General features: G+C 43.1%; 1 protein-coding gene across 4 annotated transcripts in view; it reads left to right on the plus strand.

Annotated features, from left to right (window-relative positions):
- NEK9 (NIMA related kinase 9) overlaps nucleotides 1–26,804 on the plus strand; it is a 46,771-nt gene extending 19,967 nt beyond the window's left edge. Inside the window, exons 11-22 of one of the 4 annotated variants that reach the window (XM_033187391.1) lie at nucleotides 220–364; nucleotides 997–1,233; nucleotides 1,696–1,742; nucleotides 3,981–4,136; nucleotides 6,159–6,267; nucleotides 6,772–6,933; nucleotides 10,632–10,802; nucleotides 12,768–12,827; nucleotides 16,429–16,637; nucleotides 19,591–19,752; nucleotides 21,000–21,212; nucleotides 23,525–26,804. In XM_033187391.1, coding sequence (XP_033043282.1) covers nucleotides 220–364; nucleotides 997–1,233; nucleotides 1,696–1,742; nucleotides 3,981–4,136; nucleotides 6,159–6,267; nucleotides 6,772–6,933; nucleotides 10,632–10,802; nucleotides 12,768–12,827; nucleotides 16,429–16,637; nucleotides 19,591–19,752; nucleotides 21,000–21,212; nucleotides 23,525–23,647 — 1,794 coding nt within the window. In that variant the 3' untranslated portion in view covers nucleotides 23,648–26,804. The remainder of the gene's footprint in view (nucleotides 1–219; nucleotides 365–996; nucleotides 1,234–1,695; nucleotides 1,743–3,980; nucleotides 4,137–6,158; nucleotides 6,268–6,771; nucleotides 6,934–10,631; nucleotides 10,803–12,767; nucleotides 12,828–16,428; nucleotides 16,638–19,590; nucleotides 19,753–20,999; nucleotides 21,213–23,524) is intronic. The other 3 variants (XM_033187392.1, XM_033187393.1, XM_033187394.1) reach the window with 3 other exon arrangements.
- Nucleotides 26,805–27,137: the final 333 nt, after the last annotated feature.

Below are 27,137 nucleotides of genomic sequence, written 5' to 3' on the forward strand. Positions count from 1 at the left end.
AGCTTTTGGCATGAAAAATTAAAACTTCGTAAGACCTCTCAGCCGGGCATGGTGGTTCATGTCTACCATCCCAGCACTTTGGGAAGCTGAGGCAGGAGGATCACTTGAGCCCAGGAGTTCAAGGCCAGCTTGGGCAACATAGCGAGAACCTATCTCTTTAAAATTTAAGTTTAATAAAATGTAATTTAAAAAAAATCATAAGACCTCTTTATTTCACAGAACATGCAAGGAGGCACTAAACTCCATGGTCAGCTGGGCCATGGAGACAAAGCCTCCTATCGACAGCCAAAGCATGTGGAAAAGTTGCAAGGCAAAGCTATCCATCAGGTGTCATGTGGTGATGATTTCACTGTCTGTGTGACTGGTAAGCCATCAGCAGAAAGTGTCTTAAGTGCATTTAATGTGGGGGTATTTTGCTTAATGCTGTGCAATCTTAGTTGGGATTTTAAAACAAAAGACAGTCTAGAAAGAACCAGAGGACCTTGAGCAAATATACTCATTAATAATAACATGCCAAATTTGCTATAGTATTAGGTGGTGGTGAGCAAGGAGAAGACGGAGAAGAGGTGGGATCAGGAGAAAATGTGTGTCCCGGTTGGCAGGAAAAATAATCTTACCACCTCATCAGGCTATGGATAACACAAAAGTAGGATCAAGACCTAAGTTTAGTTTTAGTCTTGTCATGACTTACTTTATGATTCCTTGGAACTGTTTTTTTTATCTATATAACAAAGATGGCCCTATTAAAATTTTAAGTCCTTTTAACATGATAATGCTACCACTTTTTAAATTGTTTTATATAGTAGTGGTAGTAGTACACATGACTCTCTGACATAGAACTCTAGACTTGCACAGTCTGTCCTTTTAATTTCTTGGATATAATCATTTCATGTGAGATCATTTGCTGGGGTAGTCCTCATTCCAGCCCTGCCCAATTTTCTGATTAGATAAAATAAGTCAGTCCTTTGATGGATTCTGTTTTCCTTTCTTTTGCAGATGAGGGTCAGCTCTATGCCTTCGGATCAGATTATTATGGCTGCATGGGGGTGGACAAAGTTGCTGGCCCTGAAGTGCTAGAACCCATGCAGCTGAACTACTTCCTCAGCAATCCAGTGGAGCAGGTCTCCTGTGGAGATAATCATGTGGTGGTTCTGACACGAAACAAGGAAGTCTATTCTTGGGGCTGTGGCGAATATGGTAGGGGTAGCCTTGTCTCTGTCCACTTCTTCGCAGGTATACAACCTGACTTCAAAGTTGTGTGCATCTAAACACATCATGCAGCCCCTAAATGAGAAGTGTTGATTCCATAAATCTTTTAATGTTTTATTTTTTTTCCTCGAGACAGAGTTTCTCTCTGTCACCCAGGCTGGAGTGCAATGGCACGATCTGGGCTCACTGCAACCACCACCTCCCGAGTTCAAGCGATTCTCCTGCCTCAGCCTCCTGAGTAACTGGGATTACAGGCGCACGCTATCACACCTAGCTAATTTTTTGTACTTTTAGTAGAGACGGGGTTTCGCCATGTTGGCCAGGCTGGTCTCGAACTCCTGACCTCGTGATCTGCCCGCCTCGGCCTCCCAAAGTGCTGGGATTACAGGTGTGAGCCACATGCCTGGCAAAAGAGAATCTTACAGAACCTCTTCACTGGGAAGGAAGCCCTCATTATAACGATTTTCATTCTTATGTGTGTTTCAGGACGACTGGGTTTGGATTCAGAAGAGGATTATTATACACCACAAAAGGTAAAATCAGAAGCAGCTTCTTTCTAAAACCTATCTAAGTCGCACAGACTCCAATAATATGTACCTCTTTCCTTGGCTCTGTTGTATCAAGGTGTTTATTTCTGAAATGTTTCCTGTGTGGGAGACCGACAATCTAGGATTCCTGATTTAGCACCCTGTGGTCTTGTCATCTGACCAAATCATAGAAAATTGAGAAAGTGGATCCAACGACTGTGGACATTGTGAAGTCACATCTTACTCAGGGATGAAAGCTAAAATCAGCGTGTACACCAGAAAAGTCACATATAGCTACAAATACACTGGAAAATTCAAGAAGATACAGTAAAGCAATATACTGTCTCTTAACCCAACACAGTCATTTTCCTTTCCTATTTCTACAGTTGACCACCAGATGAAATATTAATAGTTGTTTTTGTTTAGCGGTCATGTTGCATGAAACTTACTATCTAATTACTCAGCCTTGCCAGAGCTGGCCCTGTGAGAGGCTCACAGAGGTTGATACCAGCTGGGGGAAAAGCACAGTCACATCTCTCCCACCTACCCTAGGGCACCCATTGGAGGGTTGGCTAAATCAGCTATACCATTTATTGTTTACCAGTGTTTTGGCTTTTTTTTTTTCTTTTCTTTGGGAACTGTTAGACAAACCAGTTTTTATTTACATTTTTAAAATTAAATTATTGCCGGGTGCGGTGGCTCAAGCCTGTAATCCCAGCACTTTAGGAGGCCAAGACGGGCGTATCACGGGGTCACAAGATCAACACCATCCCGGCTAACACGGTGAAACCCCGTCTCTACTAAAAAATACAAAAAACTAGCTGGGCGAGGTGGCTAGCGCCTGTAGTCCCAGCTACTCGGGAGGCTGAGGCAGGAGAATGGCGTGAACCCAGGAGGCGGAGCTTGCAGTGAGCTGAGATCCGGCCACTGCACTCCAGCCTGGGCAACAGAGCAAGACTCCGTCTCAAAAAAAAAAAAAATTAAATTATTCTGCGTTTCTGAAGACCATCCTCAATGGGATTCCCAGCTGTTCCTTTTCTCCTGGAAAGGCTGTGGCAGAAACTGAGGGTTGAGGTTTCAGGTTTTACACACATCCATTGTGGCCCCACACACGCATCACCCCACCATTCTCCAGTCCTGTCTAGTTAGCTGTAAAAATATATGAGCATTTGGAAATCCTAGATATTACCTCAGTACTCTGTCACCTCTCCTATAAAATGACCAGATTGGGACCCCCAGGGCTGTTGAATTTCTGTAACTGTCAAGCAGCCTTCCATCTCAAGACAAAATCAGCAACGAATTGAAGCTTCTTTCTCAACTTTTTGACAAGTCACCCTAAGTAGGACCTATTACTAAAACAAACTGAGAGGGAGCTGTCTTGTTTGGTTGACCTGGAACTGTCACCTTTTCCTTGATATTGTAAAACTTGAGCTCTTCATTGACCATAGTAGCCTTGGCTGGGCACAATGGCTCATGCCTGTAATCCCAGCACTTTGGGAGGCCGAGGCAGGCAAATCACTGGAGGTCAGTAGTTTGAGACCAGCCTGGCCAACGTGGTGAAACCCTGTCTCTACTAAAAACACAAAAATTAGCCGAGCATGGTGGCACATGCCTGTAGTCCCAGCTACTCAAGAGGCTGAGGCAGGAGAATCGCTTTGAACCTGGGAGGCAGAGGTTGCAGTGTGCCAAGATCATACCATTGTACTCCAGCCTGGGCGACAGAGCAAGACTCCACCTCAAAAAAAAAAAAAAAAAGAAAAGAAAATAGTAGTCTCAGCTGGGCGTGATGGCTCATGCCTGTAATCCCAGCACTTTGGGAGGCCAAGATGGTTAGATCACCTGAGGTCAGGAGTTCGAGACCAGCCTGGCCAACATGGTGAAACCCCATCTCCAATAAAAATACAAAAATTAGCCGGGCATGGTGGTGTGCACCTGTAATCCCAGCTACTCCGGAGGCTGAGACAGGAGAATCGCTTGAACCTGGAAGGCAGAGATTGCAGTGAGCCAAGATCGTGCCTCTTCACTCCAGTCTGGGCAAAAGAGGGAAACTCTGTCTCAAAAAAAGAGAAGAAAAGAAAAAATAGTCTCTAAGACACTGGGCAAATCTGAAAAGAATAGAGCAATCCTCACATACCTGTAATCATTCTGCTAAATGCAGCATGTCTCTTTTGAAAGAATTTAAGAGCTTTTTTTCTAATACAAATTATATATTTGGGATTTCTTTTTCTGATTTTTTTCTTGCAGGTGGATGTTCCCAAGGCCTTGATTATTGTTGCAGTTCAATGTGGCTGTGATGGGACATTTCTGTTGACCCAGTCAGGCAAAGTGCTGGCCTGTGGACTCAATGAGTTCAATAAGCTGGGTCTGAATCAGTGCATGTCAGGAATTATCAACCATGAAGTGAGTGTCCTAATTGGTGTTCTAACCACATCATCAGAATTTCTCTAGGTTGGAATTTCTTTGAGATGCTATTATTGGTTAGTGACCATGGAATTTGATTTAAGAATAAAGTTATGGTCTCATAGGCATTGTGTGCAGCAAAAGAAGCCAGCCACAAAGAGTACATGCTATATAGCTCTATCTGTGTAAAATTTAAGAACAGGCAAAATTAACTTATACTGGTGGAAATCAAATGAACTTGTACTGGCTACTTATGGAAGGAGGGGTATTAACAGAAGAGGTGGAAGGGATCCTAGGGTGATGGGAATGGTCTATATTTTGATCTGTAATGGTTTTACAAGTATATGTATATAGAAAAATGTGTCAAGCTGTGTGATATTTTGCAGTATGTTATACTTCAATAAATAAATTGATTACAAAGAATAAAATGATGAAATTCAGCTTTTACCTTATTGAAATAGGAACAAGCAAATTAATGTTATGGAAAAAAAAGACATTTCCGTGCATCACCTTCCTGGAGTTTTTTTGATTGATTGATTGATTGATTGGAGTTTTTTAGATTTATTTCTCCCAAATCACTGATCCTGTTTAGGCTTATTGATGTAATTACCATTCTGTCTTCAAAAATGTTAATAAATTCGCCAGTGATATTGCCTTAGTTTCCTTTTTGTGTTAATATGATGAGTTTTGTCATTTTCCAAAGAATAAAATTAAGAGACAGAAGTTTTCTGACTCAATGAAAAAGGTAAGAATTAATATTTAAGCAATCTCTAAAGTAGTGATTTTCAATTAGGAGAGTACAAATTCAGGGCAAGGCTGGAGAAAGTCTTTGTAGTTTGAAAAGAAATATTCAGTTGTTGGGTGCGGTGGCTCACACCTGTAATCCTGGCACTTTGGGAGGCTGAGGCAGGCGGATCATGAGGTCAGGAGATCAAGACCATCCTGGCTAACATGGTGAAACCCTGTCTCTACTAAAAATACAAAAAGAAACAGCCGGGCGTGGCTGTAGTCCCAGCTACTCAGGAGGCTGAGGCAGGAGAATGGCGTGAACCTTGGAGGCAGAGCTTGCAGTGAGCCGAGACCGTGCCACTGCACTCCAGCCTGGGCAATGAAGCAAGACTCCGTCTCAAAACAAAACAAAACAGGCCGGGCACGGTGGCTCAAGCCTGTAATCCCAGCACTTTGGGAGGCCGAGACGGGCGGATCACGAGGTCAGGAGATCGAGACCATCCTGGCTAACACCGTGAAACCCCGTCTCTACTAAAAAATACAAAAAACTAGCCGGGCGAGGTGGCGGGCGCCTGTAGTCCCAGCTACTTGGGAGGCTGAGGCAGGAGAATGGCGTAAACCCGGGAGGCGGAGCTTGCAGTGAGCTGAGATCCAGCGACTGCACTCCAGCCTGGGCGATGGTGCGAGACTCTGTCTAAAAAAAAAAAACAAAAAAAAAATAAAGAAATAGTCAGAATTACTATTACTTGATTTATGTTTTCATTATAGCAGTGGATTTTGTTGTGAAATTTTAAACTTAAATGAGAGGATTCTTTTTGAATACTAATTCAAAGGGAACACGAGTTTTAATTAAGTTGAGAAATACTACCCTATAGATGAAATTAGATCACAGTAACTGATTCCTTTATGGGCTGGAGACAGTCCTCAGGACTTTAATTCTTTGCCCTGCCCTTGTTAGATATGCAGAGTGTATAACCAAGGTGTCAACGATTCTTTCCTTATATAAATACCTTCTGGGATAGAAAGTTCGTGTTTTATAAACCCTAAGTCAGTATCTAAAACTTTGGTTGTCAGAAAGTTCTGCCTCATGTGCTGTATTCTCTAATTACATATTGAGCTTATTTCTTCTTGTTTTCTGTTGGAGATGGAAAACTACCTGGCACCCTCTTCTTAGTAATATAACTCACTTGAATTCGAGGCCTTTTGGTCACCAGGACTTTTTTCCATTCTCAACCTGATTTTCCCTCGACTTTCTTACCTCATATATCTGTTTTGTGTTTTATTTTGGTTCAGGCATACCATGAAGTTCCCTACACAACGTCCTTTACCTTGGCCAAACAGTTGTCCTTTTATAAGATCCGTACCATTGCCCCAGGCAAGACTCACACAGCTGCTATTGATGGTAAGTTGATTTACAACTCTATCACATGCCTTAGTAGCTCAGCCTCTTTTATTCAATCAAGTATTAGGTTTTCTTCATATGTACATCATCCTGATTTCCCCTGAACATCTAGTATTATCTCATTAATGTATTCAGGTACATATTTTTCTTGATAATTATTATAAATGCATAATAAATACATCCTTTTATGAGACCACCACGCCTATGATTCCAGACATCTGTTGTCTCTGATTAGCACCTTTTATAAGTATTCTAAGGTAATACTCATTTTTCTCACTAAAAGTACAATACTGGAGAGAGAATACAATATCGAGTCACTGACTGGATCTAATTGGTTATGGTGCCTAGATACTGTAGCTGCTCTAGGTCCAGGATCATGTGGCTAGTTTTCTATTTGTATATTCTAACAACCAGAAGCTAGTCCATGGAAGTCTACTTGGCTGCATCTTCTCTGGGTTCCAGGACTCATTTGTGCTTTGTTGTTTCTTTTTGCTTCTCTCTTAGAGCGAGGCCGGCTGCTGACCTTTGGCTGCAACAAGTGTGGGCAGCTGGGCGTTGGGAACTACAAGAAGCGTCTGGGAATCAATCTGTTGGGGGGACCTCTAGGTGGGAAGCAAGTGATCAGGGTCTCCTGCGGTGATGAGTTTACCATTGCTGCCACTGATGGTGAGTCTGTACATATCATTTCACGCTTTCTGGATACTTGGCTGTGTTTCAGTTCTTGGCTGGGAAAGAAGTGAACTGGTTATTTGTATAGCTGAATTATGGATATACTTTTTTATTTGTATTAAATTGGTGGCCGGTTATATATATTAAGCTTTATTAACTTTTTATGTATTCAACATAGTGATTGTTTTTAAAGGCCAGATTTCTAGATAATGATATGTTAATGTTCTACATTCCTCCTTTTTTCATTTCAGCTTTCACTTTTTTGGTAAAATGTTATAAGAATTATTAAGTACTTCTATATAACTTGCCCAGTATCTTGTTGATTGGTTTCAATAAACATTGATTGGATAGCTGGAGAGAACAGCATATTTTCTCTGTTGCCTGTGGTCAACTGTACTACAGTGATGTCCACAGGGACTGCTAAGGTTTGAAGGGCTGCTTTCCTCTATATTATGTGTCTCTCAGATTTCTGAGTTGGTCTAACTGATTTTCTTCTCTCTTTTCTCTGAGATGATTTTTTTTTTTTGGAGACAGAGTTTCACTCTTGTTGCCCAGGCTGGAGTGCAATGGTGCAATCTCAGCTTATCACACACAGCCTCTGCCGCCCAGGTTCAAGCAATTCTTGTGCCTCAGCCTCCTGAGTAGCTGGGATTATAGGCATGCGCCACCACGCCCGGCTAATTTTTGTATTTTTAGTAGAGATGGGGTTTCCTTGTGTTGGTCAGCAGGTCTCGAACTCCCGACCTCAGGTGATCTGCTTGCCTCGGCCTCCCAAAGTGCTGAGATTACAGGCGTGAGCCATTGTGCCTGGCCTTTTTTTTTTTTGAGATGGAGTCTTGCTCTGTTGCCCAGGCTGGAGTACAATGGCGCGATCTTGGCTCACTGCAACCTCTACCTCCCAGGTTCAAGCAATTCTCATGCCTCAGCCTCCTGAGTACCTGGGATTATAGGCGTGAACCACCACATCCAGCTAATTTTTGTATTTCGTATTTTTAGTACAGACAGGGTTTTGCCATGTTGGCCAGGCTGGTCTCGAACTCCTGACCTCATGATCTGCCCGCCTTGCCTGCCAGAGTGCTGGGATTACAGGTGTGAGCCTCTGCACCTGGTCTTCTGTGGCTATTTCTTTCCACAGTATAGTTTGGTTCCTCACTCCTTTTTTTTTTTTTTTGAGACACAGTCTCACTCTTTTCACCCAGGCTGGAGTGCAGTGGCGCGATCTCAGCTCACTGCAACCACCACCTCCCAGGTTCAAGCGATTCTCCTCCCTTAGCCTCCCGAGTAGCTGGGATTATAGGCACTCGCCACCATGCCTGGCTAATTTTTGTATTTTTAGTAGAGATGGGGTTTTGCCATGTTAGCCGGACTGGTCTCAAACTCCTTACCTCAGATGATCCACTCCTCTTGGCCTCCCAAAGTGCTGCGATTACAGGTGTAAGCCTCTGCGCCTGGTCACTCCTTCTCTTCTGTACTGCCACTGTTGCTATCCTACTTTCCCTTCCTTCTTTGCTTACTTTTTTCCTCTTTTTTCTTTTTCCTGTGTCATCATCTGAACTTCTAAATTTTTGTAGCCACTTTTTTCACTTGACTGGTAACAACTCACATTTCATTCTCTTTTTTTGAGACAGAGTCTTGCTCTGTTGCCCAGGCTGGAGTGCAGTGGTGTGATCTCAGCTCAGTGCAGCGTCCACCACCCAGGTTCAACTGCTTCTCCTGCCTCATCCTCCCAAGTAGCTGGAATTACAGGCATGTGCCACCATGCCTAGCTAATACATTTCATCTTCTCATCTTTTGACTCATCAATTTTTTTGTTGTTGCTTTTGCTCTGAGATATCCTTGTTTTCTTTTGGTCCATGCCTGTTCTGTACTCATGAGGGATCTCAGGGATATTGTCAATTAAGTGATCTGTTACCATATTTAAATAAACCAGCATTCAGAACAGCACATTAACTCTCTCTGTTTGTCCCAAAATAAGGGACTTTAAGGAGCAAACTGTTAAGGTCAGACTTGGATAAATGGAAATGTCACACAGGACAGAATCAGGATGTCACTGAAGATAAATTTAGTGCAGCAAATGCTATAGCACTTTCTAACAGGGCTTCAGAGAGCTCATGTTTCTTGAATAGATCTGTGTAGTTCATGACTTTAACTTCAGAATGAGGAATGTAAATTTGGATTCTGTGGCTGGGCATATTATCTCTTGATGTTCCTATACTCCTCTGAACTGTACTTGATGGCCACATTCATGTCCAGGTCCTCTTTTAGGCTCTAGGAATATAGAAATGAGTCTCAGAAAACCCCTGCTTTCAAGGAGCTCACAGTCTAGTAGAGTAGGGGACTAGCACAGGCAGGTGTTAGGTGCTGTAATAGCAGCAGCCTAGTCTTCTAAGTCCTGGAGTGCCCCAAGGCTCACTTGTCTCTCCAAAGTGAGCTTGTTCCCTTAAATTCCCCCTATACACTGACTGCTTTGTATCACCAGCCTTGACCTTGAGACTCATTTATTCAACAGCTCCTCAACTTGATGTCTAAATATAGGGTGGGCCATATAGCCCACTTATCTTAGACCAATCCTGATTCATGCCTTCATGCCTGTTGTCGTGGCTTAATGATTAATAGCAGCCCTGTTTCATTTAAAAAAAAAAAAAAAAAAAAAGCCTGATTTGGATAAGAAGTTACAGGCATCTCAGACAAACTTAGTATATTCGAAATCAAACTTCTGATTTTCTGCCCAGACCTGTACCTCCTGCAGCCTTCCTGTCTCAGTAAATGGCAGCTTCATCCTACACTCCACATCCCATCCATATTGGTTATCTTCAGAATAAATCCAACCACTTCTCACTATCTCCACTACAACTGGTCTCCCTGCTTTCATCCTTGCTCCCCTGCCATCAGTTCTCCTCAGTAGACAGAGGGATTCTCTTAAATACCTACTGCTCAAAACCTCCAGTGGTTTCCTCTATCAGTCAGTAAGTACCAGAGTCATCACAATGGCCTGACTGGCCCTATGTGAGCAGGACCCCAGCCACCTCCTGACCCCTTCTGCTATCACCGTCCCTTCCTTTACTTTGTTCCAACTGTAGGGGTCTCCTTGTTCCTTGTTTGTGCTACTGACATTACTTTTGCTGTTGCTGTTCCCTCTGCCTGGAAACTCTTCCTCACTCTAGTAGATCTCTGTTCAAATGTCAGAACTCCTCTGACCTTCCCTATCTAAAATAATGATATCCCACCCCACTGTTACTCTTTGTTTCCACTTATTTTTCTCCACCATTTATCTTCATAGCATTTATCACTACCTTAAATATTAGGTGTTTATTTATGTATTATCAGTCTCCCCTACTAGAATGTCAGTTCCACAGGGCAAGGACTTGGTTTTTTTCACTGCTCCATCACCCCATGCAGTACCTGTCATGAAGTAGACGTTCAGTGTTTGAATGACCAATAAAAAGTTGTTGAAGAAAAAGGTGAATGAATGGATGGATGAATGAATGAATGAATGGCAGTACATAGGAAGAATGGGCATTTTTACCCGAGTGGAATCAGGAAGAGTTTAGGCTTTATATAGGAGAATAAACAGCTTTCCTTTGTTTAGTACATAGTGGGAAGTCTTTCTAGCTCTAGGATATAAAGATGGAGAACCCAGAGAGTTGGGAAGCCAGTGTTCTGTTAAATGGTCTGTTGTTTAACTTTTTTTCTAGATAATCACATTTTTGCCTGGGGCAATGGTGGTAATGGCCGCCTGGCAATGACCCCCACAGAGAGACCACATGGCTCTGATATCTGTACCTCATGGCCTCGGCCTATTTTTGGATCTCTGCATCATGTCCCGGACCTATCTTGCCGTGGCTGGCATACCATTCTCATTGTTGGTAAGAGTTTCATATGTCTGGGGTTGGGATGGCTTTGACAGAGGATAGACCCACGTCTGCGGTACTGTTGGTCACACTCTCGGAAACAGAAATGTCCTGAAGAAGCCATTCTGTAAGTCTTGTAATGGTCAAGAATGCCATGCCTAGTGGTGGGAACAGAACATTGTCATTTCCTGGAACTTTGCTATCTGCCATCTCTTGATTATTTTTAAATATAACTTTGGGCTCTGCCTCCCTGCTTAGAATTGATTTTTTTTTTTTTGTCTTTTTTTTTTGAGATGGAGTTTCACTCTTTTCGCCCAGGCTGGAGTGCCATGGTGTGATCTTGGCTCACGGCAACCTCCACCTCCTGGGTTCAAGCGAATTCTCTCGCCTCAGTCTCCCAAGTAGTTGGGACTAGAGGCACCCACCACCACACCCGACTAATTTTTGTATTTTTAGTAGAGACGGGGTTCCACCATGTTGGCCAGGCTGGTCTAGAACTCCTGACCTCAGGTGATCCACCTGCCTCGGCCTCCCAACGTGCTGGGATTACAGGCATGAGCCACCATGCCCGGGCCTAGAATTTGTTACTTCTAATCATCCACCAATTAATTTGTTGTCTGTGCTCATGCTTTCATGAGAAACATTCAGTACATCCTTTAAAAGAAACTTTAAATTATAAGTGCTTTCTGCATAAACATTACTTTGTTATGAACTACTTCATAAATGCTTGTGTAAGAGTTTATAAGTCTACTTTTAGATCAGTGGTTTGCAACCTTAGCAGCACATACATTAGAATCCTTGAGAAGCGCTTTTTTTTTTTTTTTTTTCTGAGACGGAGTCTTGCTGTGTCACCCAGGCTGGAGCGCAGTGGTGTGATCTCAGCGCACTGCAACCTCCCAGGTTCAAGCGACTCTCCTGCCTCAGCCTCCCGAGTAGCTGGGACTACAGGAGTGTACCACCACACCTGGCTAATTTTTGGATTTTTTAGTAGAGATGGGGTTTCACCATATTAGCCAGGCTGGTCTCAAATTCCCGACCTCATGATCCACCCACCTCGGCCTCCCAAAGTGCTGAGATTACAGGCGTGAGCCACTGAACCCGGACAAGAAGCTTTTAAGAACACCACTGGGCCGGGCGCGGTGGCTCAAGCCTGTAATCCCAGCACTTTGGGAGGCCGAGACGGGTGGATCACGAGGTCAGGAGATCAAGACCATCCTGCCTAACACGGGGAAACCCCGTCTCTACTAAAAATACAAAAACTAGCCGGGCGAGGTGGCGGGCGCCTGTAGTCCCAGCTACTCGGGAGGCTGAGGCAGGAGAATGGCGTAAACCCGGGAGGCGGAGCTTGCAGTGAGCTGAGATCCGGCCACTGCACTCCAGCCCAGGCGACAGAGCGAGACTCCGCCTCAAAAAAAAAAAAAAAAAAGAACACCATTGTCCACACCCTATCCCTGACCAATTAAATCAGAATCTCTGGGGTGGAACCTATGGACCTATGCAGTGTTACTTCTTTTTTTTAAATTTTGAGACAGTCTCACTCTATTACCCAGAGTAGACTGCAGTGGCACAAACACAGCTCACTGCAGTTTTCCTCTCCCAGGCTCAATTGATCTCTCACCTGAGCCTCCCAAATAACTGGGACTACAGGCCAGTGCCACTACACCTGGCTAAGTTTTGTGTGTTTTTTAGAGATTGGGTTTTGCCATGTTGCCTAGGCTGGTCTCAAACACATGGTTACTTTCTAAAACTTCCCAGGTGATACCAGTGACCAGCCAAGGCAGACAGTTACTAATGTAGATGGTGAATATAATTAGAATAGCAAGTGGTGTTTAGCTTATGATACTAATTTCTAAAACTGTAAGTTATAAGTCTAAAGTTGTCTGAAGTCAGGGAGAGCAATTATCTCCCTATCCTAGTCTTCTCTCATTTTTCTTGCCTATATCTGTATACAGTGCTTACCTACCAAATATTTTTTCTCAGAGAAAGTATTGAATTCTAAGACCATCCGTTCCAATAGCAGTGGCTTATCCATTGGAACTGGTAAGTACCAATGTTTCAAGTACCAGTGGTTTTCTGAAGTGTGAATCTTTTGGTTAGATTCCATGTACACTCCAAAACCCAAAGGAAAATGGGAAATGTCTTTGGGAAGTGAAGAATACAGTGGTTAAGAGAGAGGATCATGTTTTGGTTGGTTTTGCAGTAAGTTATCACTTTTACATTGTGATCAGAGAGAGAGTACATCATCTTTGCCTCCAACGCATATGGAAGTTAACTAAGTAGCTTGCCCAGTACTGTAATATGACTTATGTATTATTCCTTTCCTTGCTATTCTAGGGGGTAGTGAGTCCTCTACGTCCACGGTATTCCCTGGGGTATTCCAGTCTAAAGAAATAGTTCACCAAAACAGGCACTCAGAATAAAACTCGGCTAAACTTTCAGTGTGGTTAGGAGAATCATCCCAAAGATCTCTGATAGATTTCCTTTGACTGCTGTCTTCATGGTTCTTTATTATTGGGGACCATGCCAGGAATTGAATCTATTTTCCTTTTGGTTTTCTGCCTGCTAGAGTCCCTGTAGCCTTTGATGTCTCAGAACCAGGATTCTGATTTATTTTATTTATTTATTTTTTTTGAGGCACAGTCTTGCTCTGTCGTCCAGGCTGGAGTGCAGTGGCTCACTGCATCCTCTGCCTCCCAGGTTCAAGTGGTTCACCTTCCTCAGCCTCCCAAGTAGCTGGGATTACAGGCATGCACCACCACACTCAGCTATTTTTTGTATTTTTAGTAGGGATAGGGTTTCACCGTTTTGGCCAGGCTGGTCTCAAACTCCTGGCCTCAAGTGATCTGCCCACCTCAGCCTCCCAAAGTGCTGGGATTACAGGCATGAGCCACTATGCCCGGCCCAGATTCTGATATTGTTTGGAATCAAAACACATAAATACCCGGAATAAAAGCAGATTAAAGCTGGGCACAGTGGCACAGCCATTAATCCTAGGTACTCAGGAAGCTGAGTCAGGAGGATTACTTAAGGCCAGGAGTTCAAGGTTGCAGTGCACTATCATTATGCCTATGAATAGCCACTGCAATCCGGACCTGGGCAACATAGCAAGACCCTATCTCGAATGAATGAATAAATACATAAACAATCGGTCAAACAGATTAAACCTCCAAAAACAAAACAGCTGAAAACATGATCTAGAATTGTTGAACTTCAGTTTACACATATACACCGACTTATTATACCATATTATATAGTTTACTTAAGTAGCCCATTGCTTGGCATTTCTGTTTATGTATATTAATATCTGTCAAAACTGACTAAAGATCTTTTGCTAAGCACAGCAGTTCGACTACAACTTTGTTTTGCTAGAACAGTATTTAAAGGAAAAACATAAAATTAAAAGCAAATGTCCATTGGTGGGAAGATGTAAACTCGAGGAAGAGCAGGGATTTTTGTCTTTTTTATTTATCAATTTTATCTACTTGCCTAGAACAGTGCCTGGCAAATGGTAAATGCTCAGTAACTATTTGTTGATTAAATGCATTATAACCATCCATTGGAGTGAAAGTGAACATCTCCAAATAGTTCCATAATGTGAAATGTAAAAAGCAAGTTACAGCAGACTACATGGCCTTTTTATAAAGTTTAGAAACAAGTAAAATAGGCTGGGCGTGGTGGCTCACGCCTGTAATACCAGCACTTTGGGAGGCCAAGGCAGGCAGATCACAAGGTCAGGAGATTGAGACTATCTTGGCCAACATGGTGAAACCCTGTCTCTACTAAAATACAAAAAAAAATTAGCCGGGCATGGTGGTGCACACCTGTATTCCCAGCTACTCGGGAGGCTGAGGCAGGGGAATTGCTTGAACCTGGGAGGCGGGGGTTGCAGTGAGCCACGATTGTGCCACTGTATGCCAGCCTGGCGAAAGAGCGAGACTCCATTTTAAAAAAATAAATAAATAAAAGTAAAATAAATAGTAATGTGTTATTTAAGGATGCATAAAGGCGATAAAGTTTTTAAGAAGAAATGATAAACATAAAATTAAACAGAATGGTTTCATCTGGGTAGGAGGCCAGAGAAGGAAGGAATTCACAAGGCAAATACAGTGATATAGGTAATGCTCTAGTTCAGCAGTGTCAGTAGATCTTTTTGCAATGGTGGAAATGTTCCATATCTGTGCTGTTCAGTATAGTAGCTACCAGCCTTCTGTGGCTATTGATCTCTCAAGAGAGTAGCTCGTGTGACTGAGGAACTGAATTTTTAATTGTCTTTACGTTTAAGCAAGCACATACGGCTAGTAACTCATATTGGATAGTGCAGTTCTAGTTCTAGTAGCAGATAGACCTATGTTTATTGTTAGGCATGAAAATTTACATGTATGTTAAAATAGTCTTAGGTATATCTAAAATGCAGCATAATCTTAAAAAGCCATTTAAAACAAAAAAGTAAGCTTCAGAACTCACTTTGGTAACTATAGTTCTGCTTCTGTAGGATCTCAGCATGACCCAGTTAGTCCCCAGGCCAGCATAGCAGGTGATAATTAACCCTTCTTTACATTTAGCCTCAGAAAATACCAGGCATCAGAATAAGGATCTCTGAGGAGTAAGAGAAAAAAAGAAAATACCAGGCAATTTTTTTAACTTTGACAAATTAATCTTCTTAATTATATTTTTCTTTGGCCCATATTAAAATTCAGTTTCATTTCCTGACCACACATCAGCTAGTCTTCATTAAGGTTGCTTGGAATATGCTGTATGATATGAAAGAACCAGCCATTATATTATAAAAATTCATACAGATAGTCATCAGAGAATGTAATGTTCACATTAAATTTTGAAGAATTGGCCAGTCGCAGTGGCTAACGCCTGTAATCCCAGCACTTTGGGAGGCCAAGGCAGGCGGATCACCTGAGGTCAGGAGTTTGAGACCACCCTGGCCAACATAGTGAAATCCCACCTCTACTAAAAATACAAAAATTAGCTGGGCACGGTGGTACATGCCTGTAATCCCAGCTACTCAGGAGGCTGAGACAGGAGAATTGCTTGAACCTGGGAGGCAGAGGTTGCAGTGAGCCGAGATCGGGCCACTGCACTCCAGCCTGAGCAACAGAAGCTAGACTCAGTCTCAAAAAAAAAAAAAAAAAAAAAGGTTAAAGAATTCAACATTCAGATTTTCCCTGGACAGGGAGTTAATGGTAAGTTTATTTGGCAACTTTAAGAGGAGTTTGACTCAAATGTTAAAGACCTTTTTATATAAGATAAATGTCTATGGAGGATGCTGGAATCTGAATGTATCTTTTAAAGAAGCAGAGTAAGCATGGGTGCTAGATTTGGTGGGCTGTGGTTGGGGGAATTGTTTGGTAATGCTTTTAGAATATTGATAACCTGCTATGGATATAAGATAAAGTTGGTAAATGGAATTATCATTATGAGCATCCTGCTACACAAATACAACTATACAAAATTACAAAACATAGTTTGTATGAAAACCAAAAATTTCATCCCTAATACTTGACTTGCACTGTTGCCATTGCACTTCATGCAGCTTTAGGCACCTTTCCAGGTTAAGTGGGGTTGTCAGGTGGTAAATCTGTCTTGCTGCATGGCAAAGCTGTCTATTTCTGTGCTGTGCATCTGTCAGTGCTTCAGAGCTCTAGCCCGGGAGGAGGCGGCGGGGGCGGCAGTGGTGAAGAAGAGGACAGTCAGCAGGAATCTGAAACTCTTGACCCAAGTGGAGGCTTCCGAGGAACAATGGAAGCAGACCGAGGAATGGAAGGTTTAATCAGTCCCACAGAGGCCATGGGGAACAGTAACGGGGCCAGCAGCTCCTGTCCTGGCTGGCTTCGAAAGGTAATTCCTTTGGAAGAAGTAACTTGGATAAAATATCTGACCCTTTGCAGGAACTAGAAAGAGCTGTCAGGGTCTCTCAGTTTTCCAAGTACCTAGTAAACTGTTGTGCATCCTGAATCCAGCCTTCTGATTTCTACCTGGAAAGAAACTGCCTAATCACTAATCCTTTTCTCTTTCCAAAAAGAGAGAAAAAATGTTCTCATACCCTTGTTACTTAAGTGAATGTATTATAAGTTACTATAACCTACCTTGATGACAGTTTTTGTAGTACATGTATATAAAGATTAAGCTTACAGATTTTATGCTGTCATTTATAGAAATGGAATATTGGAGCAATTGGAATGCCTTACAATAGGAAAATGGTTGAAGAAAGTTGAGATACAGAAAGTAAAAATGTTGGATTGGGCACAGTGGCTCATGCCTATAATTCCACCACTTTGGGAGGCTGAGGCAGGAGGATCACTTGAACCTAGGAGCTCAAGACCAGCTTGGGCAACACAGCAAGACCTTGTCTGTACAAAAAATGTAAAAAATTAGCTGGGTGTGGTAGTGTGCACCTATAGTCCCAGCTACTCAGGAGGCTGTGGCAGGATGCCCACTTGAACCTGGGAAGTCAAGGCTGAAGTGAGCCGAGCTGTGCCATGATTGCACCACTGCAATCCAGCCTGTGTGACAAAGCGAAACCTTGTTCAAAAAAAAAAGAAAGAAAGTAAAAATGTTGAAGTATATTTCTTTTCATGGACAGTTAGTCACAACATATGGCTATGCAGAAGAGGATGAAATATCTGTATGATCTCATTCTTTTAGGAAATATGTAATACAAATGTCGACAAGACTATGTATTGACAGTTTTTAAAGTGGTTGTCTGTGAGTGATAGAATTGCTGGTGAATTTTATTAGTTTCCTTTGCCCATTTGTATTTTCTCATTTTCTACAGTGAATATTTATGGTTTGTGAAATTTTAAATTTTTACCAAAAAAAAAAAAAAGACCAGGTATGATGGCTCCCACCTGTAATTCCAGCACTTTGGGAGGCCAAGGCAGGAGGATTGCTTGAGCCCAGGAGTTTGAGACCAGCCTAGACATCATAGGGAGATCCCATCTCTATAAAACTTAAAAAAGAAATAAGGCCGGGGCCAGGCATGGTGGCTCACGCCTATAGTCCCAGCTTTTTGGGAGGCCAAGGCAGGAGGATCACCTGAGGTCAGGATTTTGAGAACAGCCTGGCCAATCATGGTGAAACCCCATCTCTACTAAAAACACAAAAATTAGCTGGGCAAGGTGGCTCATGCCTGTAATCCCAGCACTTTGGGAGGCCGAGACAGGCAGATCACAAGGACAAGAGATCAAGACCATCCTGGCCAACATGGTGAAACCCCATCTCTACTAAAAATACAAAACTTAGCCACACGTGGTGACGCAGACCTGTAGTCCCAGCTGCTCAGGAGGCTGAGGCAGGAGAATCGCTTGAACCCGGGAGGTGGAGGTTGCAGTGAGCCGAGATCACACCAGTGCACTCTGGCCTGGTGACAGAGCAAGACTCCATCTCAAAAAAAAAAAAAAAAAAAAGCAGCTGGGTGTGGTGGCACACACCTGTAATCCCAGCTACCTGGGAGGCTGAGCTAGGAGAATCACTTGAGCCCAGGAGGCAAAGGTTGCAGTGAGCTGAGATTGCACCACTGCAGTCCAGCCTGGGGGACAGAGTGAGACTCCATCTTAAAAAATAAATAGATATATAAATAAGGCTGGGCGAGGTGGCTCACGCCTGAAATCCCAGCACTTTGGGAGGCCAAGGTGGGCAGATCACTTGAGGTCAGGAGTTTGAGACCAGCCTGGCCAACATGGTGAAACTGTCTACTAAAAAGACAAAAAATTAGCCAGGTGTGGTGGTACACACTTGTAATCCCAGCTACTTGGGAGACTGAGGTAGGAGGACCACTTGAATCCGGGAGGTGAAGTTTGCAGTGAGCCAAGATTGTGCCACTGCACTCCAGCCTGGTGACAGAGTGAGATTCTGTCTCAAAAAAATAATAATAATTAGCCGGGCATGGTGGCACATGCCTGTGGTCCTAGCTACTCAGGAGGCTGATGTGGAAGGATCATTTGAGTCCCAAAGGTCAAGACTACAGTGAGTCATGGTTGTGCCACTGCTCTCCAGCCTGGGCAACAGAGCAAGACCCTGTTTCAAAAAAGAATCTGTAGATTTAAAGCTCCCTGTCTAATAAGACTAAACTTGCTAGTGATTTGAGGAGGGTGAACAGAGGAAACAGCATGCTGTTCTGTCTGCACCTTTAGCCTCAGCTTTCAGCAGTGTGGCAGCCAGCCTCACTGCCCCTTCCTTGGAACTTCCCAGCTCACTGAATAGCCTGTGTAGGATAAGTGTGTTGGAGTGACACACCAGACACTCCAGCCTGTGTTCTTTGAGTTTGCCTTTGCATCACTGTCCCTCCCCTGACGAAGGGTTGGCAGTTTGCTCACAAGTAGGCTGTGATATGTTGCTAACCACAACTGTCATGCCCACTAGAGGGTGCTGATGTCATGACAGAGGGAAAACTATAACAAAAAGGAGAAGGGGCCGGGCGCGGTGGCTCAAGCCTGTAATCCCAGCACTTTGGGAGGCCGAGACGGGCGGATCACGAGGTCAGGAGATCGAGACCATCCTGGCTAACACGGTGAAACCCCGTCTCTACTAAAAATACAAAAAAAAAAAACTAGCCAGGCGAGGTGGCGGCGCCTGTAGTCCCAGCTACTCGGGAGGCTGAGGCAGGAGAATGGCGTAAACCTGGGAGGCGGAGCTTGCAGTGAGCTGAGATCTGGCCACTGCACTCCAGTCCGGGCGACAGAGCGAGACTCCGCCTCAAAAAAAAAAAAAAAAAAAAAAAAAAAGGAGAAGGGAATTTAGGAGGAAGCAAATACTGCAAACAGACTAATGAGATTCTTTCTCATTTACATAGGAGCTGGAAAATGCAGAATTTATCCCCATGCCTGACAGCCCATCTCCTCTCAGTGCAGCGTTTTCAGAATCTGAGAAAGATACCCTGCCCTATGAAGAGCTGCAAGGACTCAAAGTGGCCTCTGAAGCTCCTTTGGAACACAAGCCCCAAGTAGGAGCCTGGGTAACTGAACTTTTTGCCTTTGAATCACAACTAGGTAAACAGTCACTACAAGCTCTGCCCAGTTCTTCTGGCCTCACTCTAGCTTTTGGGTTTCAGTTGCCCTGCGTCAACTTATTATACTGTCTCTTCAGCAGTACTTAAAGCCTCAACCCAAGACTAAACTCAGTTGCCTCAGAAAGGTATTTACCCTTCCACATTTCTGAAAGGCTAACACCTTTCTAAAAGGATTGTCTTTTCCCTCTGCCTCAGAAATACCAAAATTCAAATTCAGTTTTTCATGATACTGGCAGGGTAATTTAGAGGCTCTAAATATAAAAAAGAATAATGGTAGTCTAGTGAGGAAGCAACACATGTACACCTAACCTGGTAAAAATGACATTGTGGTAAATACCTCAATAAAATTATAAGCCAAGGTCATGAAACTTTTTCTATAAAAGGCTGCATAATTATTTTAGACTTTTCCTATTAAAGGCCACATAGTAATTATTTGAGACCATTTTAGACCGAAATATGTACAGCCTCTTTTGCAACTACTTGACTCTGACATTATAGCACAAAAAGCAGCCTCAAGTAATACATAATGAATGGGCAACCTTGTGTTCCAATAAAATTGTGTTTACAAAAACAGGCAGTAGGCCAGAATTGGCCCATGGGCTATTTGCTGAACCCTCCTATAAACAAAGTACAGTAGAAAAGAGAAAAATCCAGACTAGGATCATCAGAAAGCTTCCCAGAAGAGGTAATCATACCTTTGAAACTTCAAGGTGAATGTTTTAATTTCTCTGTCAGTTCACCTTCTTAAATTGTGTTGGTGGTCCTGTTTACTGACCACCTCTCAAATTTTTTCTAAAGTGTGATTCACTGCATTTCATGAATATTGACACTTTGTGTCTCACAGTGATCTGAAAGACTTGTTCCAAACCAAATTATGCTTTGCCTTACTTCAGCATTTTAAACAAGAAGATACCAGTGCACTTCAAAATTTTTCACAAAGTCTTCCAAAATAGATGATTCGTCTCCCACCTTGGCCTAATGGGGACTGAGGCAGAGAGTTTGCTTTCCCTGTTATGTCAGTGCCCATTGCTGTTATAATGCTAGCATTTCTGTTTCTCTTACATATATTCATGTGTATATATGATTTATCTTGTTAATTTAAATGTAAAATCTGATTGCACTTAGAGGAAGTTTGGATTGAGGAGCTATGACACCGGGGCAGAACCTCCTGCAATCTCTTCTTGTCTCTCTAGTCACCTCGGCTGAATCCTGCAGTAACCTGTGCTGGGAAGGGAACACCACTGACTCCTCCTGCCTGTGCATGCGGCTCTCTGCAGGTGGAGGTTGAGAGATTGCAGGGTCTGGTGTTAAAGTGTCTGGCTGAACAACAGAAGCTACAACAAGAAAACCTCCAAATTTTTACCCAACTGCAGAAGTTAAACAAGAAATTAGAAGGAGGGCAGCAGGTGAGAGCGTTAAAAGAAAAATCCAATTTCTAAGCCTGTTTTGAAGAATCACAGAAACAAAACACGAAGTACTGAAATAGACTTGTCCCTTTGCAGGTCCTTCCTTTTTTTTTTTTTTTTTTTGAGATGGAGTCTTGCTCTATTGCCAGGCCAGAGTGCAGTGGCGCAATCTCAGCTTACTGCAGCTTCCAGCTCCCGGATTCAAGCAATTCTTCTGCCTCAACCTCCCGAGCAGCTGGGACTACAGGTGCACGCCACCACGCCCAGCTAGTTTTTATATTTTTAGTAGAGACGGGGTTTCACCATGTTAGCCAGGATGATCTTGCTTTCTTGACCTCATGATCCACCCGCCTCAGCCTCCCAAAGTGATGGGATTATAGGCATGAGCCACCATGCCCGGCCGATCCTTACTTTTTAATGATATCACTTTTATAATTATAATCCCAGAAGCCTTGGGCCTTGTTCAGGCACCTAGATTGAATCATTTTCATCACTTGAATTGCTTTTTCTTTGTGTTTTTTCTTTTACAAAACTTAATTACATACCTCTGAAAGTACAGACATTCTTCTGAACAACCACAATACTATAACCACACCTAAAAAAATTAATACTAGTACTCTCAATTCTCATCTAGTATCCAGCTGATACCCCAATTTTCCCAGTTTTCCCCACAAAAATGTCCTTTATAACCATTTTTTATCAGACTAGAATCCAGTCAAGAACCCCACATTATATTTGGTTATGTCTCTTATTTCTTTTCATCTAAAACAGTTCCCTCCACCACCATCACCTTTTAAAAATTATTTATTTATTTTTATTTTTATTATTATTTTTTTGAGACAGTCTCACTGTGTCATCCAGGCTGGAGTGCAGTGGCGTGATCTCAGCTTACTGCAACCTCCACCTCCCGGTTCAAGCGATTCTTCTGCCTCAGCATCCCGAGTCGTTGGGACTATAGGTGTGCACCACCACACCCGGCTAATTTTTGTATTTTTAGTAGAGATGGGGTTTCACCATATTGGCCAGGCTGGTGTCGAACCTTGTGATCCACCCACCTCGGCCTCCCAAAGGGCTAGGATTACCAGTGTGAGCCACTGCGCCCGGCCTTATTTATGTATTTATTTTGAGACAGGGTCTTGCTTTGTCACCAAGGCTGGAGTGCAGTGGCACAAACATGGCTCACTGCAGCCTTGACTTCCCAGGCTCAAGTGATTCTCCCACCTTAGCCCCCCAAGTAGCTGGAACTACAGGCATGATCCACCATGCTCTGCTTCATCTTTTTTAAAAAAATACTTTTATGATACTGACTTGTTGAAGAAACCAGGCCAGTTGTTCAACAGAATGTCCCACATTCTAGATTTGTCTTGTTTTCACAGGGTGTTGTCTAACTTGTTTTTCTGTCACCCTGTCTTTTCTGAAAACTGGAATTTTAACCTAAGGCTTGATTAGATTCACATTAAACATTTTTAGTGAAAATACTTCAAAAGTGATTCTGCTTGCATTATTTTTTGAGAGCCATGCCATTGTTTTATATAGAGGGAAGCAGAAGCAGAGAAATAAGGTTAGGCCCTTGGCTTTGCCATTTACCAGCTGTAGGTGTTTGGGCTACTTACTTTGTTTTCTCTGAGCCCTGGTTTCTCACCTGAAAGAAAATAATAGATACCTTGTATGGTTCTTTGGAGGATTAAATGAACTAATGTTTATGAAATTACTTCAGAAATTAATATACAGGCTGAGCACGGTGGCTCACACCTGTGATCCCAGCACTTTGGGAGATTGCTTGAGCCCAAGAGTTCGAGACTAGCCTGGGCAATGTGGTGAAATCCCATCTCTACCAAAAATAAAAACTAGCTGGGCAGATGGCACACGCCTATAGTCCCAGTTATTCAGGAGGCTGAGTTGGGAGGATCACCTGAATCTGGGGACGGCGAGGCTGCAGTAATCCATGATCACACCACTGCACTTTGGTGTAAGCAACAGAGCAAGACCCTGTCTCAAAAAAAAAAAAAAAAAAAACACGAGGTAAGATTGGCAGCTCTAACAGGGAGAAGATTGTTTTGCCCAGGACATTTTCCATTTTAAAACTGAGAGTTCTGCATCCCAGGAAACCCCACAGTCCTGGACAGACCTGGATAGTTGGTCACCCTACCTGCAATAAATATAAAGGTATGACTGTGTAAAATAGTGCCATGAGTGTCTCACAAGATCGTGGCTATAAATCCTTAGAGGTTGGCATTGAAAATACAGTACTGAACTACTGCTGTGACTAGGTGGCACTGTTGCTAATATAGAACTGTGTTTTATCCGGACAGGTGGGGATGCATTCCAAAGGAACTCAGACCGCAAAGGAAGAGATGGAAATGGATCCAAAGCCTGACTTAGATTCAGATTCCTGGTGCCTCCTGGGAACAGACTCCTGTCGACCCAGCCTCTAGTCTCCTGAGCCTATAGAGCCCCCAGGAAACTGGGACCCAAAGAACTTCACAGCACACTTACCGAATGCAGAGAGCAGCTTTCCTGGCTTTGTTCACTTGCAGAAGAGGAGCGCAAGGCAGAGGCTCTGAAGCACTTTCCTTGTACATTTGGAGAGTGGCATTGCCTTTTAGATAGGATCTAGGAGTGATTTTATTGTTTTGGAGAATGGAAGGGTCCCCATGGCCCTGGCTTTGTCATCAGGGACTGCCATAGCAACAGCAGCTCTGTACCTCATCTGTTGATCCCACCTTTGAAGAGGAGACACAGTGCTCACCTTAATTGAGCTGGTAGCAGCTTATATCCCATGTATCATTTTCACCATTGATTGGAAGCTGCCTTGGGAATTCAGTACCAGGCATTACCCCTCTGGGTGGGAGAGGGAAAAGTGTAAAGCTGGAGTGGGCTGGAGTCAGGCGTGGCCCGCCCAGTGTCCTCTGCAGAGTGGTGAAGTAGTCTGAGCCCTCTCGGGAGCCCAGAGTCCAGGAAAATATGTCTGATGGAGTCCATCTAAGGCTTGTTTCCAGAAAATTCAGTTACTCTGTGCAGCTAAATGCTTCAGGAGGAAAGATAGGCTTAGGTTGCTTTTCCTCTGAGGGTTAATTGAAATTTCTTGAGTGAGGAGTAGAGAAAGGGCAGGACCCTCCTCATCACACAGCTGGTGTTTCAGGCTGTGGCCAGTGCAGGGTGGGATTTCCTAGCTGTGGATGAGGTAATAAGGTGTCTCTGAAGGATGAGGTGTCTCAGAGAGTTGAGTCCATGGGGCAGTCAGAATAGCCTTAAGAGAAAATCATGAAGAAGAAAAGGTCTTCCTTTAGCTGCCTTTACTTGGTACCTTAGAGAGGGCTTAGAGAGCTCTCCGTCTTCTGCCCATGGAAAGACTTCTTGAGCCTCTGCCTTTGTGGCTCTTAGGGTTCTGATCTTGATAGCAGCAGCCCCAACCACTTTCTTTCTGTGTGTCTAGTCAGTATTTTTCTCCTTTTGGTGTTTTATGAAGCCATATGATAACCAATGAATCTGTATCACCTTTCCTACCTGAGTGACCCAAAGCCAGCACCAAACCCTGGGAGTCCCTGAAGCCTAACAGAACAGGTAGAACTTGCAAAAGGAATTTGGCTGAGAGCTCACTTCTAATCCTGTACTCATTGTGTCTTTGTAGATAGAAAAAAGCTAGCTTTGCCAAAGAGAAATAGTGTACTAGAAGAACAAAACTTCATATAGAAAGTTCTAGGCAAGTATTTGATGGTTTCCTTAAGGATGTGAGCTTTGTGTTTCCACCTAGCCTTGTAAAATGTTCCTGTGGTATTTTGTATCACACATCCTACCTTTGATGAGTCTCACATCCCACCTTCCTACAAACAGCTAAAATAATTTTGTTTCATTTTCCCCAGACCAAAATGTTTGATCATCTGTTCAACATTATGGGAGGTCCTGTGCAATGGAAATCTTGCCATTTCCCCAAAACTGGTGGCATAAAGGCTGATGCTCGGGGAGAACCCTGTTGCTGGGGACAGGCAACTCTGTTTAATGGGATCTTCTTTGGTTTGATGTTCCCATTGTTTTCTCAGTTCTGGGAAGCCTAGTATATTAGTACTAATGTAATCACTGAAACCTTTTCTTGAAATCAGGGAAGCAGCCAAACTTTGATTAAAGTTGCAAGTTCTGGAGACTTGCGGGGGTTGCCGTAAACCCTGACGGTGGGTTTTGGTTCAGCATGTAAATGCAACTTTGATTTTCTTAAGGACTGATTGGCCTGTCATGTCCCTATATCCTCATGCTCATCATCTCAGCAGGCCTGAGAGGCCAGGTCAGTTTGGGTGTTCATCATGAGGATTGCTTCTGCTGTAGAGCTGAGGGACATGGGCACATTGCTGAGAAGGTGGGGTGAAAGTGAGTGCTGGGGGTGGGTGAGCGCCCTGGTCTTGTTCATAGGGGAGTCTTTCCCTAGCAGTGGAACGCTGTGGTCATTTTCTCTAGCATATTCCCTTGGGAAGTCTAGATTTGCTATTAATCTGGCTGAGAATCTAAGTTCTGTGCCTTAGAGACAGTTTGCACTTTCTCATATTGTGCCTGAGACAGCCATATGATTTTTTTCCCCACCAAACAAGTATGCAAACAGAAACCAGTTCAAAGGGGGATGGAGTAAAAGATGAAGCAGTAGAAATGCCTTTGAATGGTTTTCTGTAGCTAATTCTCTTTAAATTTTGTCCTGCTTTTTTCTTTATGCAGTGCTAGGTGTTTCAAGCTTTCTAGTAGTATTGCTTTTGAGTTACAGTATAACCTGAGTTACTCCTCTGCTCTAACATTGTTGCGGAAGAACTAGTTTATTGTTAGCCAGGTTGCTTGAAAGGTTGAGGGTGGAGTGGTTTGGCATTTCTGTTTTAAATAAACATTTAAGCTCTTAATCAGTACTGTGCCTCAGTAAGCCTGTGCATGGACCTTAGTCTCTGGGGATAAAACATCCAGATTCTAGGCTTCCTTGAATCTTTGATTCTATGAGTCTTTATATAAATAATGTTCTTGGAACAGAAACAATGCAAGGGACATTTGCACAGAAATAGTCTTTGCTTCTCTCCAGTTTCTTATTCTTGCCAGCAGAATCATTTCTGCTGCTACAGCTTTTTTCCCCAAAATGTCTAAAAGTGCTGAAAGTGCAGAGGGAGGGAAAAATTTAGCCACTAAAAGGATGATTCTTTCTTGTACCTATCTCCTCAGTCTCAGTGGGGGCCTTTCCAAGTGATAATGCCAGTTTATGGTTTGTAAAACTTTTCCCTCAAAGAGATTGAACTGAATTTGGTCTCCCTGGCATAGCACAGCCACGTTACTTCTCTTGGCTGAGCCTTTCACTGAAGTTTAAAGCAAAAGTACACTAAAAATTTTCATTTCACTTGCCATATGTTCACAAACATTCATAATAGAACAATTCAGGGGCAAGAATGCATTTTAAATAAATTCATCCAGATGAAATCCCTAAACCTCCAAAAAAGTATTCATGATGGTCAGGGCAGAGTGGGCTGTTATCAGGACTATAAAACATGTTCCTTCCTGCTGCAATGCCAAAAATCATTTATTGTTTCAATGATTAACTGTGGAAATAAACATGCTGATCATTAAACCTCACAGAATCATGAACATTAGAGAGAAAAACTCCACTATGTCACATCTCTGTTACCTCCTGTGTAGCTGTGGAGAGTGATATATTGATAATGAAAGCAGACATTGACCAGAAGGTGCTGTGCGGCATTACATACATTGCTGTTAAGAAATATTGTCTCCAGCCAGACGTAGTGGCTCACGCCTGTAATCCCAGCACTTTGGGAGGCCGAGACGGGTGGATCACGAGGTCAGGAGATCGAGACCATCCTGGCTAACACGGTGAAACCCCGTCCCTACTAAAAATACAAAAAAATTAGCCGGGTATTGTGGCGGGCACCTGTAGTCCCAGCTACTCGG

The sequence above is a fragment of the Trachypithecus francoisi genome, unplaced genomic scaffold (assembly GCF_009764315.1).
Source record: "Trachypithecus francoisi isolate TF-2019V2 unplaced genomic scaffold, Tfra_2.0 Lachesis_group3, whole genome shotgun sequence".
In the NCBI taxonomy this organism is placed as follows: domain Eukaryota; kingdom Metazoa; phylum Chordata; class Mammalia; order Primates; family Cercopithecidae; genus Trachypithecus; species Trachypithecus francoisi.